This window comes from Crotalus tigris, unplaced genomic scaffold (genome assembly GCF_016545835.1).
Source record: "Crotalus tigris isolate CLP2741 ecotype Arizona unplaced genomic scaffold, ASM1654583v1 scf7180000024469.1203045, whole genome shotgun sequence".
Taxonomy (NCBI): Eukaryota; Metazoa; Chordata; class Lepidosauria; order Squamata; family Viperidae; genus Crotalus; species Crotalus tigris.
In genome coordinates this window covers 889388-904645 of record NW_024100640.1, presented here as the reverse complement: position 1 = coordinate 904645, position 15258 = coordinate 889388, and the positions used below count along the sequence as shown (strand labels likewise).

General features: G+C 42.6%; 1 protein-coding gene across 21 annotated transcripts in view; it reads left to right on the top strand.

Annotated features, from left to right (window-relative positions):
- The window catches only part of PLEKHA5 (pleckstrin homology domain containing A5), a 210271-nt gene extending 195271 nt beyond the window's left edge, over nucleotides 1–15000 (top strand). For 20 of the 21 annotated variants that reach the window (XM_039332909.1, XM_039332907.1, XM_039332908.1 and 17 more), the window contains 6 exons: nucleotides 4582–4697; nucleotides 6014–6223; nucleotides 7689–7847; nucleotides 8852–8961; nucleotides 11894–12051; nucleotides 14087–15000. In XM_039332909.1, coding sequence (XP_039188843.1) covers nucleotides 4582–4697; nucleotides 6014–6223; nucleotides 7689–7847; nucleotides 8852–8961; nucleotides 11894–12051; nucleotides 14087–14121 — 788 coding nt within the window. In that variant the 3' untranslated portion in view covers nucleotides 14122–15000. The remainder of the gene's footprint in view (nucleotides 1–4581; nucleotides 4698–6013; nucleotides 6224–7688; nucleotides 7848–8851; nucleotides 8962–11893; nucleotides 12052–14086) is intronic. The other variant, XM_039332904.1, reaches the window with a different exon arrangement.
- The last annotated feature ends 258 nt before the right edge of the window (nucleotides 15001–15258 follow it).

Below are 15258 nucleotides of genomic sequence, written 5' to 3'. Positions count from 1 at the left end.
GAAATTACAGAGGCACTGAAAAAAGGGACTTATGGCTGGCTTTCACACCTACAACCAGTGTAGTGTTAGACTATGCTGCAACACCTAAGACAGGGGTAGGCAACCTTGGCTCTTTTGTGACTCGTGGACTTCAACTCCCAGAATTCCTGAGCCAGCTGGGTCAGGAATTCTGGGAGTTGAAGTCCTCGAGTCACAAAAGAGCCAAGGTTGCTTATCCCTGACCTAGGAGAAAAGTATACTCACAAATCTGGATAATTCCTGTATGCAGCATGTATTGATTTTAGGTCAGCTTTCAAGACAGTATCAAGATCTAAACTATAGTGTAAATTTAAATACACTACAATAGGTAAACATCAGCTTCTGCTGCTCATTAAAATTTGTGAGTACCACAAGGTTGAAAGTCAGGTGATTAACCAAGGATATATCTCTAACGAAATGGGGGGGAGGGGTAGACAGGTGGGAGAGTTAAAAAGTTATGTATTCAGTGGTGGGATTCAAATATGTGAACAACCCGGTTCTCTGTGTGGATGCCACTTCTGGAAGTCCATTCTGGGCATGGGCAACAAAAAATTAGCTCCCGATTCTGCAAAGTGGTGGGAACTGGCTGAATCCCACCAGTGTATGTATTCTATATTGACCTCATTTTAATAATTATATAAATTCATTGGTTTTTCACTTAAATACCTCTACTTTTTAACCTCCCAAATTAGACCATAGATCTATCAATTTTCTAGCATATGCTGATGACACAGGCATTCTGTCTTCCTTTGGCCTTAAAAGAACCTTATAGATTATTGTATTGAGGGGGAATTAATAATAAATTCTCACCTTCTCCAAATGTTTAAAATTGGAATTTAGGTGGGTAATCCATTGAGCAAGTTAAAAACTTTAAATATTTGGGGTTAGCTTTTCAAGTTTCAGGATGCCCATCTTAATTATGTTCTCCTAAGGCCCAGAGAGCAACTTCAGCTATTCAAATTTATTATTTTGCCAGCGTAGCAAAGTTTATCCCTGCTGCAATTAGCTTGTCTGCAGCTAAAGCTGGGGCACAACAGCTACACAGGGTTCAATTAGGATCATATAACAGCATGATTACCTTAAAAAGAATTCCAGCAAAATTTTTGAGAAGCAAGTTTCAGGTTACCCGCTGCCTCTCCAAACGCAATACTTTGACAGGAAGCAGGAGTCAGTAAATTTGAATCCAATTTCTAGTTAAATATCTTTTTCTACGGGCTAAAACTGCACCACAATCCTGGTGGACTGACCTATCTAAGATTGGCAGACAGCTTCAAGTTGTCCTGAGAAACAGATATCCAAAAGAAACTAATCCACTATGGCTTTTCCAGTCATGCCATCTTAACTTTGGGTCTAGAACAGTGGTTCTCAACCTGTGGGTCGGGACCCCATTTGGGGTCGAACGACCATTTCACGGGGGTCGCCAAACAAGGCTGTCCGCCATTTTTCCCCCTTTGGCCACGCCCCTGGCACCCGGTGATGTATAAGTGGTTGGGGGTCACCACAACATGGGGAACTGTATTATGGGGTCGCGGCATTAGAAAGGTTGAGAACCACTGGTCTAGAACAAGCTAGATCAATATTAAGGCAAAAGGTCTTAGACACAGAAGGCCAAACAGAAAGTGCTATTTTTTTCTCTCAATATTATTTGTAAATAATCAAATTTTAGTTCCTATGCCAGCTTCAATAAAATATTTGTACCGTATATGCCGGCGTACAAGGCGACTTCCACAAGCGTTAAAATCGGCGCCAAAGACAGGGGTCATCTTATACACCGAGTCATCTTATACACCGGAAATACTGGTAGTTTCCGGCGTATAAGACGACGTTCTAGGAATGCGACTCGGCGCCAAAGACAGGGGTCGTCTTATACGCCGGGTCGCCTTGTACGTCGGCATATATGGTAGTTTAGGGCTAAAACTGTGTGTGTGCATCATTGCTGCTCTCTGAGCTTGGTTGTTCTCTTGCAGATGTTTCGTTAGCCAAGTAGGTAACATCATCAGTGCAGTGATGACGTTACCTAGTTGGGTAATGAAACATCTGCAAGAGAACAACCAAGCTCAGAGAGCACCAAGGACCCCACTGTAGTAGCTTCATGTTTGTATCATATCACAGTTCCCAAATTCAGGAGACCTTTATCTATAGCTTGATTTTATTTGTTTGTTCATTAAATTTATATGCCACCCATCTCACTTGGAAAAGCAACTCTGGACAGCTTAAAATTAATATGAATGTAGAAAATATCACATACATTAAAGGCAAAAAAAAGGCAAGATCAGCACAGCGCACTTCTCAATTAATTCACCAACCACCTCCAGTGTTGAGGAACCCCATCAGGGCTAAACTGGCAGAGCTCGGAATAACTGGCAGAGCCGATCCTGAAGGCCCAAAGGGTGGAAGCAAACTTCACTTCAGGTGGGGAGATATTCCAGAGATGGGGGCCACAGCAAAAAAGGCTCTGCTTCTAGACCCTGGCAGCCAAAACTCTTTGACTGATGGGGTCCACGCCATGCTCCTTCTGCCAGACCATTGGGGCAAGTTGACTCTTAGATAACCTGGTCTCATACCATGAAGGGCTTTAAAAGTAATAACCAATCTCCTCCCCACAACTGTTTTGGAAAGGAAATATAGGGGAAAACCCCTTATGAAACATGACACTACCCTGTGACACGGGTGCTATAGAAACCACATGTTCTTTTATACTGCCAGTTCTACAGGGACATTCGCCACTAACTAATTATCCTTTTTAATCAGATAATTGCTATGTGCATTATTTGTTATATAACCAATTTTGCTGCATTATAGGTAAGCTTAATCCACACATGGTTCCAGTAGTCATTGATGTTAATGATTATCTTTGCTTTATTTGTTTTACTGAATGATTTTTTTGTTGTTGTTGGTCAATGACCGAAATAAAGTTTCAGTCTTGTTGGGTAATAATGTAATTCTGTCTGGACATAGTGCCAAAAATGGCATTTTCTTCTTCTTTGAAGCATTGTGATTGTGCTAGGCAATCTTCTTTTTTTTTTTTTAATGAGAGTTCCTTTGCATTTCCCTTGCCTGCCAACTTTAGCACAATGGCACTCTCTTGTAGCAAGCACACCAATTAATTTCTAAAATGCAGATCTATAAACTTTAAAAGAAATTGTTGACATTAGTGAGGAGAAAACATTTCACTGTATTTAAAGGCCTCTAAAACTGGGACTTCACTATTGCCTTGCCAATGGTCTCTGAAGACCAGTTTATGCTTGCTGTTTGCATAAGTCAGGGGTTCTCAACCTTGGCAACTTTAAGACTTGTGGACTTCAACTTCAAAGCTGGCTGAGGAATTCTGGGAATTGAAGTCCACAAGTCTTAAAGTTGCCAAGGTTGAGAACCCCTGGCATAAGTGGAATGAATTAGCTGGAAACAGTTTGAACAGTGTAATTTCAGTAGCCCAGGTCTCTTGGCAAAACAGTTTTCACGTTTACATAAGCAATAATAGAATTTCCTTTCAGAGAGAGTTGCTTGCAAAATTGTGAATGTAGGAAGAAAGTGAAAGTGGGGATGTTTAGTCTCGGCACCGTGTTGGTTTGTTTCTTTACTTTAGAGATGGAAAAAAAAAAAGCAAAACCATCGCTAGTGAAAACTGTTGTACGGTTACAGCATATTTTTTCTGTTAAGGCAAGGTGTTTGACTGAATAACTGGTAGGCTTTATTTTAAGACTGATTGGGATCCAAAGAATTGTGCTGTTTTTCTAAGTGGCTTAGGCCCACATCCAACTGGATATAGATGTAGATGGCTCTCATTGATAAAATGCATCTCATAAAAATTGCAGAAGATGGTGTTCATAAAAAAGGACCTGTACCTAGTTTTTAAACAGCCAGATGTGGGTGCTAAATGAGGACTATTTATCAAAATATTATGTACTATATGTATCCCAAAATGGTAATACCTACCATTTGTCATAACACACTGAGGGTCAATTGGCCCAGAAACCTTGCATCTTGATTAGTTCCAGTTTTATTCTATATTTCTCTGATTTCAGTCTAATATATCTTATTTGAGTACAGTGCAACCTGTAGGAGAAAAGCAGGCAGAATCTGGGGGCAGAATCAAGAGAGTAATCAGCCTGGAGTCATTACATTCCCACAAACATCTAAGTCCAACTCCTCTTGAATTCCGTTGACTCTTAGCTAGCACCAATTTAGTGCTGCCCATTAATTGACTGGATTCTTGTGAATAGGCCTGAACAATAAATTATCTTAACTGGAACTTAATGCATGGTGCAAGTTCTTTGCACCTTACAGTCTTCTAAAATCAGAAATTGCCTTGCTGTACTAGAGTAGAAGTCCCAACCATGGTGGTAAAGGCAAGTTAGACATTCTGAAAGTCTATTCCTCTATATTGGGCAGATGGAACGGGGAAGACAGGTTGAGGAAATCTAAGGTGATTGTATTGCAAAATCCTTGCTAAGTCCTATTATATTAAATTTGGAAATGTGTAAGATTAACATGCTTCTCACTGGAACGAAGCATAGTTCTGACATTGTGGCATACTTTAAATGCCTTTCTCTTGTTTTATAGGGTCACATTTTCCCATTGGAGTTGTGCCACCCAGAACAAAGTCACCAACCCCAGAATCTTCAACAATCGCTTCTTACGTGACTTTAAGGAAAACAAAGAAGATAGATCTAAGAACGGTATTTAAAAGAAATAAGATTGCATTCTTGGCTTCCTCTAATGCTCTCATCAGTATGGCATTTCAGCCAGTAACATGGCAGCAATATGGCCGTAAGGGATAGAAGGAATAACTTTGGAGAACCGGAGGAGCGATTGCAACCTCTTTGTGGTTCCTGTTTCCTGGATCTAGCTTCATCACCCAGGATTTGACAACATAGTCATCTAATGCAGCCTTTGATTAGGACAGGGGAGTCAAACTCAATTTCACTGAGGGCCGCATCAGCATTATGGCTGCCCAAAAAAGGGCCAGTTGCTGTCCCCTTCTCTCCCTCAGGCTTGCCTCACAGAAGCCTCCCCTATTATCCCCTTCTTTCCCTCAGGCTTTCCCACAAAAGCCTCTCCTATTCTATCCCCTTCTCTCCCTCAGGCTTGCCTCACAGAAGCCTCCCCTATTATCCCCTTCTTTCCCTCAGGCTTTCCCACAAAAGCCTCTCCTATTCTATCTTCTCTCCCTCAGGCTTGCCGCACTGACATCTCTCCTCTCCTCCCTATCGCCTTCTCTCCCCCCTCACTCCTCCTCCTTCCCGCCAAAAGCCCTCCTTTTATATCCTCCTCCCCCATGTGTTCACTCACTGCCCGGCTGGCCTTTTCACGCAGCACTCATCAGCTGGAGCTGCGTGTGCTGATTCTGGGGTCCCCTCCAAGCCCCAGCAGTCCCACAGCTCCAGCTGATTCTTCCCCCAAAGACTGCCATCCCCAAGGCCGCCGGAAGCCCTGATCAGCTGGAGCCGCACTCACTCATCCCAGGGCCTCAGGAGAGCCCCAGCAACACCTCAGCTCCAGCTGACTCTCCCCCAGGCTTCTCTGGTTCTGCCGCTGCTTCAGTTCAGCCCCTCCTCGCTACATACTCAATCACTAGTCTGCTTGTGGGCCAGATTTAAACAACAGACTCCTACTAGTCTGCTTGCGGGCCAGATTTAAACAATCATGGGCCAAAGCTGGCCTGTGGGTCTTGAGTTTGACATCTGGATTAGAATCTCCACTGATAAACTGTTGAGAAAATTCAAGCAGAGAAAAATTACAGGGCTATGCCTTTTATCAGAGCAGCCCATTCTGTGGCTAACTGACAATTGGTGGCCAGCTCATTTGGGCATTATTACAGGGCTGAAAATTCACCCACTGTTATTCTAGATGATGTGCATGCAGAGAGTTTCTTGATGATTCATTGTTTATGTAGGATTTGAAACAGCCTTGCTGCAGAAGGGTGCGGCATCAGTGGCAAAAAGGTATCCTTTGAGGAAATACTTTTATTATCACCCCTTTTCTTCCTTTCAAGGAAAGGCCGAGAAGCGCAGTGGAGCAATTATGCTTGGCAGAAAGTACTCGCCCACGAATGACATTGGAAGAACAGATGGAAAGAATAAAAAGGCATCAACAGGCCTGTTTGCGTGAGAAAAAGAAAGGGCTGAATATTATTGGCATTTCAGATCTGTCCCCTTCACAAAGTCCAGCCCTCGTCAGAGAAAATCCTTTTAAATTATTGCAGGTAAGGCCCTCATATTCAGAGTCTTTCAGTGGAACACAGACAAAAACAAGGTTCTGTTGGTATTATAATCTCAAGGACTTAGGTTCTTTCCAAGTGCTACCATGGAGATAGAATTTGATCTGATCTTGGTGGATTTCAAGCAGCTGAGCAGTTGAAGGCCTTGTTTGTGCTTGGCTAGGGCCCCCAGCCAATCTCAGCTAAAATGAAAAAGAGCAGCAACAATCCAATTCTGTGTCATGGTTGGGAAGACAACGTGGACATGTCCATGAAGCCACCAAAACATTCAGCCTTGTGGAGTTTTTAACCTTTATTTTCTTACAGTAAGAGGAAGTGTTGTTTGTGGAATTCTTGGCGCTCTATGAGTCTGGTTATTTGCTTGCAGACATATCTAACTAGGTAATATCATCAGAGCATTGATGAAGTTTCCCAGCTGGGTAATGAAACATCTGCGAGCAAACAATCCAATTTAGAAAGTAACAAGAATCCCATAGTTCAGTGGTGACGAACCTATGGCACAAGTGCCAGAGGCGGCACTCAGAGCCCTCTCTGTGGGCACGTATGCTGTCGCCCTAGCCCCACCACCCCCCGTGGCCCCCTCCTCACTAGCAGCTCCCCAGCGGAGAGTCGCCCAGGGCGCAGCCTGTGCGGAGCAGTGCAGCCAAGGACATGGCAGCCAGGCAGCGAGGACAAGACTCCGCTCTCGCGCCCCATTGCATGCAGATGTTGCTGCGGGGTGCAGACAGAGGGCATGGCCGCCATGACACTGCTGGGCCGCCTGGGCAATCTGCTGTGGCGGGCCGTGGAGGCAGTAGGTGGCCCTGCGGGCAGGAGAGGTGGGGACAGGGCAGGGGCAAGGCGGGTTTTGGACACTTGGTCTCTAAAAGATTCGCCATCACTGCCATAGTTCGACCCTGAAAATGTTGTTTATCTGACAGTGTTAAATAAAGTTAGTGGAGTTTTATTTCCAATTAATGACAAGGAAAACTCTAGTGTTGAGAAGAAGCAGAAAGTGTAACATGCATGACATTTCAGCTTTCCAATCAGAAACTCCCAGCGAGGGAGGTTTATGAGTCTTGAAAGTTCAAAACATCTGCAAGCTATCGTTTTAGAGAAGGTTAATTTGGAGCAATCTTTCTCCACCTGATTTACACCTTTCTACTTCTTTGATTTCTGAAAGGCCAGGAGAATATTTCATAATGCAAGTTGTCAGAATAAAAATTAAGGGGCATCTAAATACTCTTTAAACCAGGTATTGAGAAAAGTTGTATTTGTTTCATGCACAGGCAGAGATACTGTTGAACTCTCCCATGTTGTGGTTTTATATTTTTAATGACATGAACTGAAGGAATGTCACATAGCATCCACGTTTCCCTTGGTTGTTTATTCTGTAACTACCATTTCTATTTTAACGGTGGTGTCATTTGTCTCATTAATTAAAAAAAACAAAACAAATTTCTTTCTGCAGAGCCCAAGGAAAGAAAACTTTGTATGCAATCCCAAGGAAGTAGAATATGGCGTTAAAATGAGCAATGTGAACCAAAGCCATCCGAATGATGTAGAAGACACACCTTGGTTGAAAGAAAATGATTGTGCCAATGAACATAATCCTACTTTTATTACACAGGTACTGTTTCCTTCCACATGATGCTTAGACATGAATAAAGGTGTAACTTGTTAAGACTCTGGGTTATAATTTCGGTACTTTTTAATACATTTCTATTAGTGTTTTTTTTTATTTTAATGGTTTTAGAAATATTCTGCACATTTTTGTCTGTTCGAAGTTAGATGGCTGTTAGGAAAACAAATCATATAGTAACAATAAGAGCCAGTTTGATCTAATGGTTAAGGCATCAAGCTAGAAAGCAGCAGATGTTGAGTTCAAGTCCCATTTTAGGCAAGAAAGCCAGCTAGATAACTTTGGGCCAGTTTCTCCCTCTCAGCCCAAGACATCCGCCAGGGTTGTTGCTGTGGGCAAGTGTGCTGGATACATTCACTACCTTGAGTTATTTATAAAAATAATAAAGACAGGATACAAATTAATTAACAAGGATGCACTGAAATACAAGAATGATGATATTTTTAAATACCCTTCATATCATTTTTTCTTTTCTTACTCTGAATTCTCCAGCATTCGCTAGATCAGTGGTTCTCAACCTTTTTAATGCCACGACTCCCAATCGGTCGTAAGTCGAGGACTACTCAGCCGGTCGTAAGTCGAGGACTACTCAACTGGTGCAGCACCGTTTGCAGAATGGGACTTTTGGCGGGCTCAGCAGGGCAGAGACAGCCTGGACAATTCCTACTGGCTTTCAAAAGCCAATAGAATAAAAGGGAGTAGCACAGCTAAGGAAAAGGGGGGAAAAAATGGCAGACTGCGTTGTTTGGCGACCCCCCGTGAAATGGTCGTTCAACCCCAAATGGGGTCCCGACCCACAGGTTGAGAACCACTGCGCTAGATTAAATCATTATAATTCTCATAAAAATGGCATTAATCTTAAGAGTTAGCAAAATCACTTTTTGCCAGATGGTTATAGTAACGTCATTATGGTTTTGAAACACAACGCTTTTCTAGTCATCCCATTTGGGACCATTAACCCTTGCCCTTTAATGTTTATTTCACTGTTCCAGTTACCAAAAAATGAAGATCAGCGGTTCCCAGATGTTTCCGAGCCAGAGGAGAGAAATCCTGAACAAGCACCTGAGAAGCCAGAAGAACAGACAGGAAACAGTAATGCCAGGTAAAGCAAAACAGATACTAGGTAGTTGTAGCCAATCCTGCAAATAATCTAACATGGCTGCAGTCTTTGCATATGTAGAAGATGACGGTGCATTTCCTGTATATACTGCCTCTGAAAAACTACTCATTCTGACTTGGCAGCCACCTCTGGGTGAAAACCTCAGTAGCATCTACCCTCAGATATCAGAACAGAATGGGTCTTTTGCTTTGCTAGGTTGAGTAGTTGCTTATGGGAAATCTGGATAGGGGTGGGGATAGATTCTTAGTCGTTTTCTAAGAAAAGGAGCACATTAAATTAAATGGGAAAATTCCATTGCCAATTAAAATGAATATGGGGTTAGGATTAAGGTTAGGTCTATTTGGAATCATGGCCAAAAACTAATGGTAGAAATAGATTCTTAGTGGTTTTCTCAGGAAAGGAGCAGTTAAAGCTTTTCATACAGACTAAATTCTGACACACAGTAAATGATCTGGGCGGAAAAACCATTGACGGTTAAAATGAATCTACGGCAGGGGTGTCAAACTGCCAGCCCGCGGGCCGGACGCATCATCCGGAAGCCGCGCTCATCCCATTGCCGGCAATGGCAAAACCGTCCCGATACATTGTGCGACATCATGTGACGTCACAAGTTTGACATGTCTGATCTAGGGTTTCGCTTAGATTAGGGTTAGGGCTAGGGTTAGATCTATTTTGAATATTGGCCAAAAACTAATGGTAAGGATAGATTTTTAGTGGTTTTCTAAGGAAAGGAGCACAGTAAATTAAATGGGAAAATTCGATTGCCAATTAAAATGAATATAGGGTTAGGGTTAGGTCTATTCGGAATCATGGCCAAAAACTAGATCATGGCCAAAAACAGATCCCAAGCAGACCTAAAATGCATTGCATAGGAGATTCATTTTCAAAAGATCAGAAGGCCTTTGAGATGTCGAGATGGATTTTTTTTTTTAGTTTATTCTCAGTGACCATTGTATTTTTCCATGCTCTTTATGCTGTTTATGTTGGTACTGCCCAGAGTCGCATTGATGAGATGAGCGGCTGTATAAATTGATTACACGCAGAATCATAAAAACATACAAGTAGTCCTCAACTTATGACCATAATTGAGCCCAAAATTTATGGTTGTAAGTTGTGGTTGTTGAGCGGGTTACCACATGACCATGCCCGATTTTATGACCTTTTGTTTGGCAGTTGTTAAGTGAGCGCCGCAGTTGTTAAGCAAACAGTGATCATTAAACAAATCCATTTTATCCAGTGGCCGTTTTTTTGCCAGAAACTGGAAGCAAACTCCAGAAATGGGCAAACATCAAAAATTGTGATCATGTGACCACAAGATGCTGCATATGGCAATAAATGCAAGTTGGTGGCCAAACACCCAGAATGCAATCCCATGGGGGAAGCAGGTGGCTATTGGAATAATCTGGAGGGGAGTCCTTTGTAGCTTAGAACAGCTGTTAAGCGACAGGTCCTTAAGCCAGGATATCCTGTACATATATACATACGTACCTTTCTCTCATTTTAGTATTTTCCAGTCCCCCCCCTTTTTTTTTTTTTACACTTAACACAAGAAATAGAAAGGCTTCAGCTAAATTGGGAACCTGTTGATTCCATTCTGGACCACATGCGAAGGGAGGAGAGCGAGAAATGTAGATTTTCTAATCCAAAAATGTTTCGAAATGGTTTTTGTGCTATGTAGTGCTGAGCGTAAGAGAGAAGCTGACCAGATAAGAAAATCTTGGAGAGGATTTGCTCTCCCATATGAACTTGCCCCCTCACCATCTGCCCTGCGTTAAAATTCCCTCCTGTAAAAATCAGGTTAATCTGTCCACAAATCCTCGCTCATTGGTCATATTAAAGTTGCAGAACATCTTTAAAAAAAAAAAAAAGTCCACGATGTTTCTTACCATTTTGGCAACTTTAGTTCCTTTTTCTTGGTGGCTGCTTACTCTTTTGCAGAGGGACACTTGTGATCAATGTTGTGATTTGGATGATGTCCTGCTTGTTTTTTTTTTTGTTGTTGTTGTTTTTTGTTTGTTTGTTTTGATTGTTGCTCTGTTGGGGTCATTAGCCTATTTCAAGGCTAGGCAACCTTGGCTCTTTTATGACTCGTGGACTTCAACTCCCAGAATTCCTGAGCCAGCATGACTCAGCTTGGAAACCTCTCCCTTTCCACTCAGCATGGCTGGCTCAGGAATTCTGGGGGTTGAAGTCCACAAGTCATAAAAGAGCCAAGGTTGCCTAGCCCTGGCCTAGGCCTGTATTTCTCAACCTTGGCCACTCGGAGATGGGTGGACTTCAACTCCCAGAATTCCTGAGCCAGCAGGGCTCAGCTTGGAAACCTCTCCCTTTTCCTCAGCATGGCTGGCTCAGGAATTCTGGGAGTTGAAGTCCACCAGTCATAAAAGAGCCAAGGTTCCCCACCCCTGGCCTATTTGGAGGCTTGGAGGGGTAGAGCATCTTGACCAAGTTCATGGCTTTCTTGACATCGGGATGGCCTGATTTAGGAACTGCCTTTTTTAGGGACATTTTTGAACATCTCAGTCTGGCCTATAGAGGTATTTCCTCATGGGATCTCATCCAACCAGCAACCAGGCCCAACTGTAGGACCTAGTGTTTCCTGAACATAAATTATTTCCCCTTTCCTTCTGTTTGGATTATACTCAGGAGTGGGAGACGAGCTGCACCAATTTCTTTGAACTCCTGAAACCTTTCTCCTGTAAAAAGGCAGAGTTCAAAGCCAAGGCGGAGTTCTTCATTTGCGTCTCTCCCCACCCCTCAGTCCTGCAAAGCATACGCCGGTGTACTTCACAATCCCCATTTTGTGCTGCAGACTTTATTGAAATGGTATATAGTATCGGTTAACCTAATTAAAGGTTAGAGGAAATTCTAAACCTAGTTCTTCTGTGTCCCCACCCCCACGCCCCCGCTCCAGCAGCCCCAACAAGGAGGCCCCCGTCATCAACCACAAGCTTGAAAGCAGCTCAGAAGAGAGTGAAAAAAGTGGAATTCAAGAGCAACAGGAGGATATGGTTTCTTCTCCTTCGTTCGAGATGCCAGCACAGACTTCAAAGGGAAACTCCGCAGCAGCAGGTTGGGTTTCCTATCCATAGACCAGTGTTTCTCAACCTTGAGAATTTTAAGGCATGTGGACTTCAACTCCTAGAATTCCACAGCCAGCAATGCTGGCTGTGGAATTCTGGGAGTTGAAGTCCACATGCCTTAAAATTCTCAAGGTTGAGAAGCACTGCCATAGACTGTCAAAAACATATCCAGGGGATTGCATGTACTCCAGTTGCCCTTAGTGCCGCCTAAGGAGGTCAGATGGGTGCAGGGCATTTTAGCCAAAGTTTTGTCAGCATGGCAAAGAAATCTAAAATAGTTCAATTAAATCGTTTCCCAGATTCATATACTACAAGAAGTCTCCCCAGGGTTCTTTGTCGTTGTCTGTTATTGGTTCCTTTAATTCAGGATTCTTCAAACTTGGCCCTTTTCTGACTTGTGGACTTCAACTCCCAGAATTCCTCAGCCAGGCACTGCCTGGCTGAGGAATTCTGGGAGTTGAAGTCCACAAGTCAGAAAAGGGCCAAGTTTGAAGAACCCTGCTTCAATTGGAGATGCCAAAGACTTATCCAGGAACTAATTGACTACAGTGAAAGGACTCTACCACTTATCTCACATTGTCGGCACAGTTTTGCCTTGTTGGTGTTCTTTTTAATTTTGTTGACTTGAGGTAAATGATCATAAAGAACAACCAAGGAAAGCCCTAAGCTCCAGTCGGTAACAGTAAGCCAAAGTTTAATAGCTCAGTGAGAAGCACTTCTGAGCTGTCTGACACAAAGCAGTGGAAAACCTGTTCTGCATTACCAGATTCACTGTTGCATTCCTGAAACAATCCCACTTCCGTGGAAAAGGACAATTAAGTCACAGCCAACCTGGGCAGCTTCTGGGTCGGTGAACTTCAGGGCTGAAAATTTTGGGAACCGGTCCACATATCTGCTCGTGCCCAGAAAGGCTGCCAAATAAGTAGTTCTCAACCTATGACCATAATTGGAAGCAGAATTTTAGTTCCTAAGCAAGGCAGGTTGTTAAGTGAATCGTGCCCAACTTTATAACCTTTTTTTTATCACAATTGTTAAGTGAATCTTGAGTGGTGGTTAAGTGAATCCCACTTCCCCCCATTGACTTTGCTTATTGGAAGCCGGTTGGGAAGGTTGCAAATGGTGATCACGTGACCCCAGGATAGTGCAATAGTCTTAAGCACATGGCAGTTGCCAAGCACCTGAATTTTGATCACGTGACTGCAGGGATGCTCCAATGGTTGCGAGGTCATAAGTGCGAGGACTGGTCATAAGACACTTTTTTTCAGTGCCATTATGTACAGTTGCTCTACAAATGGTTATAAGTTGAGGATCACCTATAGGGGTTTCTTCCATGTTGGCCAGGGCCTAGGCAACCTTGGCTCCTTTATGACTCGTGGACTTCAACTCCCAGAATTCCTGAGCCAGCATGGCTCAGCTTGGAAACCTCTCCCTTTCCCCTCAGCATGGCTGGCTCAGGAATTCTGGGAGTTGAAGTCCATGAGTCATAAAAGAGCCAAGGTTCCCCACCCCTGCCCTATATCAGGGCTCCTCAACCTTGGCTAATTTTAGACTCGTGGACTTCAACTCCCAGAATTCCTGAGCCAGCATGGCTCAGCTTGGAAACCTCTCCCTTTCCCCTCAGCATGGCTGGCTCAGGAATTCTGGGAGTTGAAGTCCACGAGTCATAAAAGAGCCAAGGTTGCCTACCCCTGATCTAGGCTTTCTGGAAATAGTTTTCTTCCAAGTGAGTTCAGTTCTCTTTAAATGACACCTAATTTGCCCTCATAATTTGATAATATTCAGGACTGTTTGTCAATATTTGATTATAACAGTATTTGTCAAAGGAGATGCTTCTTCCCTCAGTCTGTTTTTGCCTTGACTAAGTATGGAAAAATCCCTCTCCTTTCCCTGATCTGTCTGGGTAATCAGAGATTTTAAAGATGTTTCATTCTGACTTGCCCTATTTTCCCCCCCCCCCCAAAAAAAAATGCTGTTCCTCTTCCCCTGGATTCTTGGGTGTCAACAGAAACTTCTTTCTTTTTCAGCCCTGCTGGCTTCTGCTGAGACCATCCATGGCTGACTTCCCAAACACGCCTGTGGAAAGACAAGGATGCTGTACAGTCACTTTTATGAAATCTATGAAATTCATAGTTCCGATGCTTTTGTCCATAGAGCATCATTTTATCACATTGTGGAAAACATTTATTCCAAGAGAGCTTTAAATATCCCCACCGTTACCCCCTCAACCAACTCAAGAGTTCTTGCCGCTGTCACCAGCTTCCTGCTATCGCTGCTCTGTATTCATTCCATTCACACAACTGAGAGTTCTCCTCTTCCTCTTTCTCTTATGGGTGGTCTACAGTCAGAACCATCCCCTCCTGAAAGGGTTTGAATTTGGAAGGATTCCTTTGGGGCCTCCCCTTACTGGTTTCTTTTGCTGTCAACCCTGAAACATGGTTTCTTTCCAAAGCTGATCATGTCTCATTTTCACTTTTTGATTAATCAATGCCACCACCCTCTATTTAAAATGTGCCATTTTTTTAAAAAAAAAATCATTGCATAGTTAAGATGTGTCCTTTTTTGTTTGTTGTTGTTCTGTAAGTACATCCCAGTCAGATTGCAAAGTCAGTTACTGCCATTCTGCTATCCGCATACTCACGAACGCTAGTATTTACTCCTCTTTTTTTTTTTTTTGCCTTTTTTTACAAAAAGAAATGGAACTGGATGGACTGGGCTCTTTTTCCTCTGTTGAAATAGGGTGTATATATATATCAAGAAGCAGGTATATTCAATTTCCAGTTAAGTCTGTGTACAAATGTAATTATGTTCATTGTGTATATATTATACAATGAGCACAACTAATGTAAGTATAAGAAACCCCTTATTATTGTTCAAAGGCAAATGTTCATATCTCATTTCTTTTATATCATGTTATAAATAAATGTTGATGTTCTTAAAACTGTGGTGTGCATCTAGCAATGAGAATCTTAACCGGAATTATTGGTTGACTCCTTTTGTTTTAATCCGGCCATAATCTCATTACTCCTGACCAGTTTACAAAAAACAACAACAAAAAAACAACAACTGCAGAATTAAAACAACACACAATCCAAGTAGCAAAATCAAAATAGGATAAAAATATAAGAACAAGAAGAGGTGCAAAGGATGTTCCTGACAAGGTCTATTCCAATATCCACAAGCAGGATGAAATTCTAAA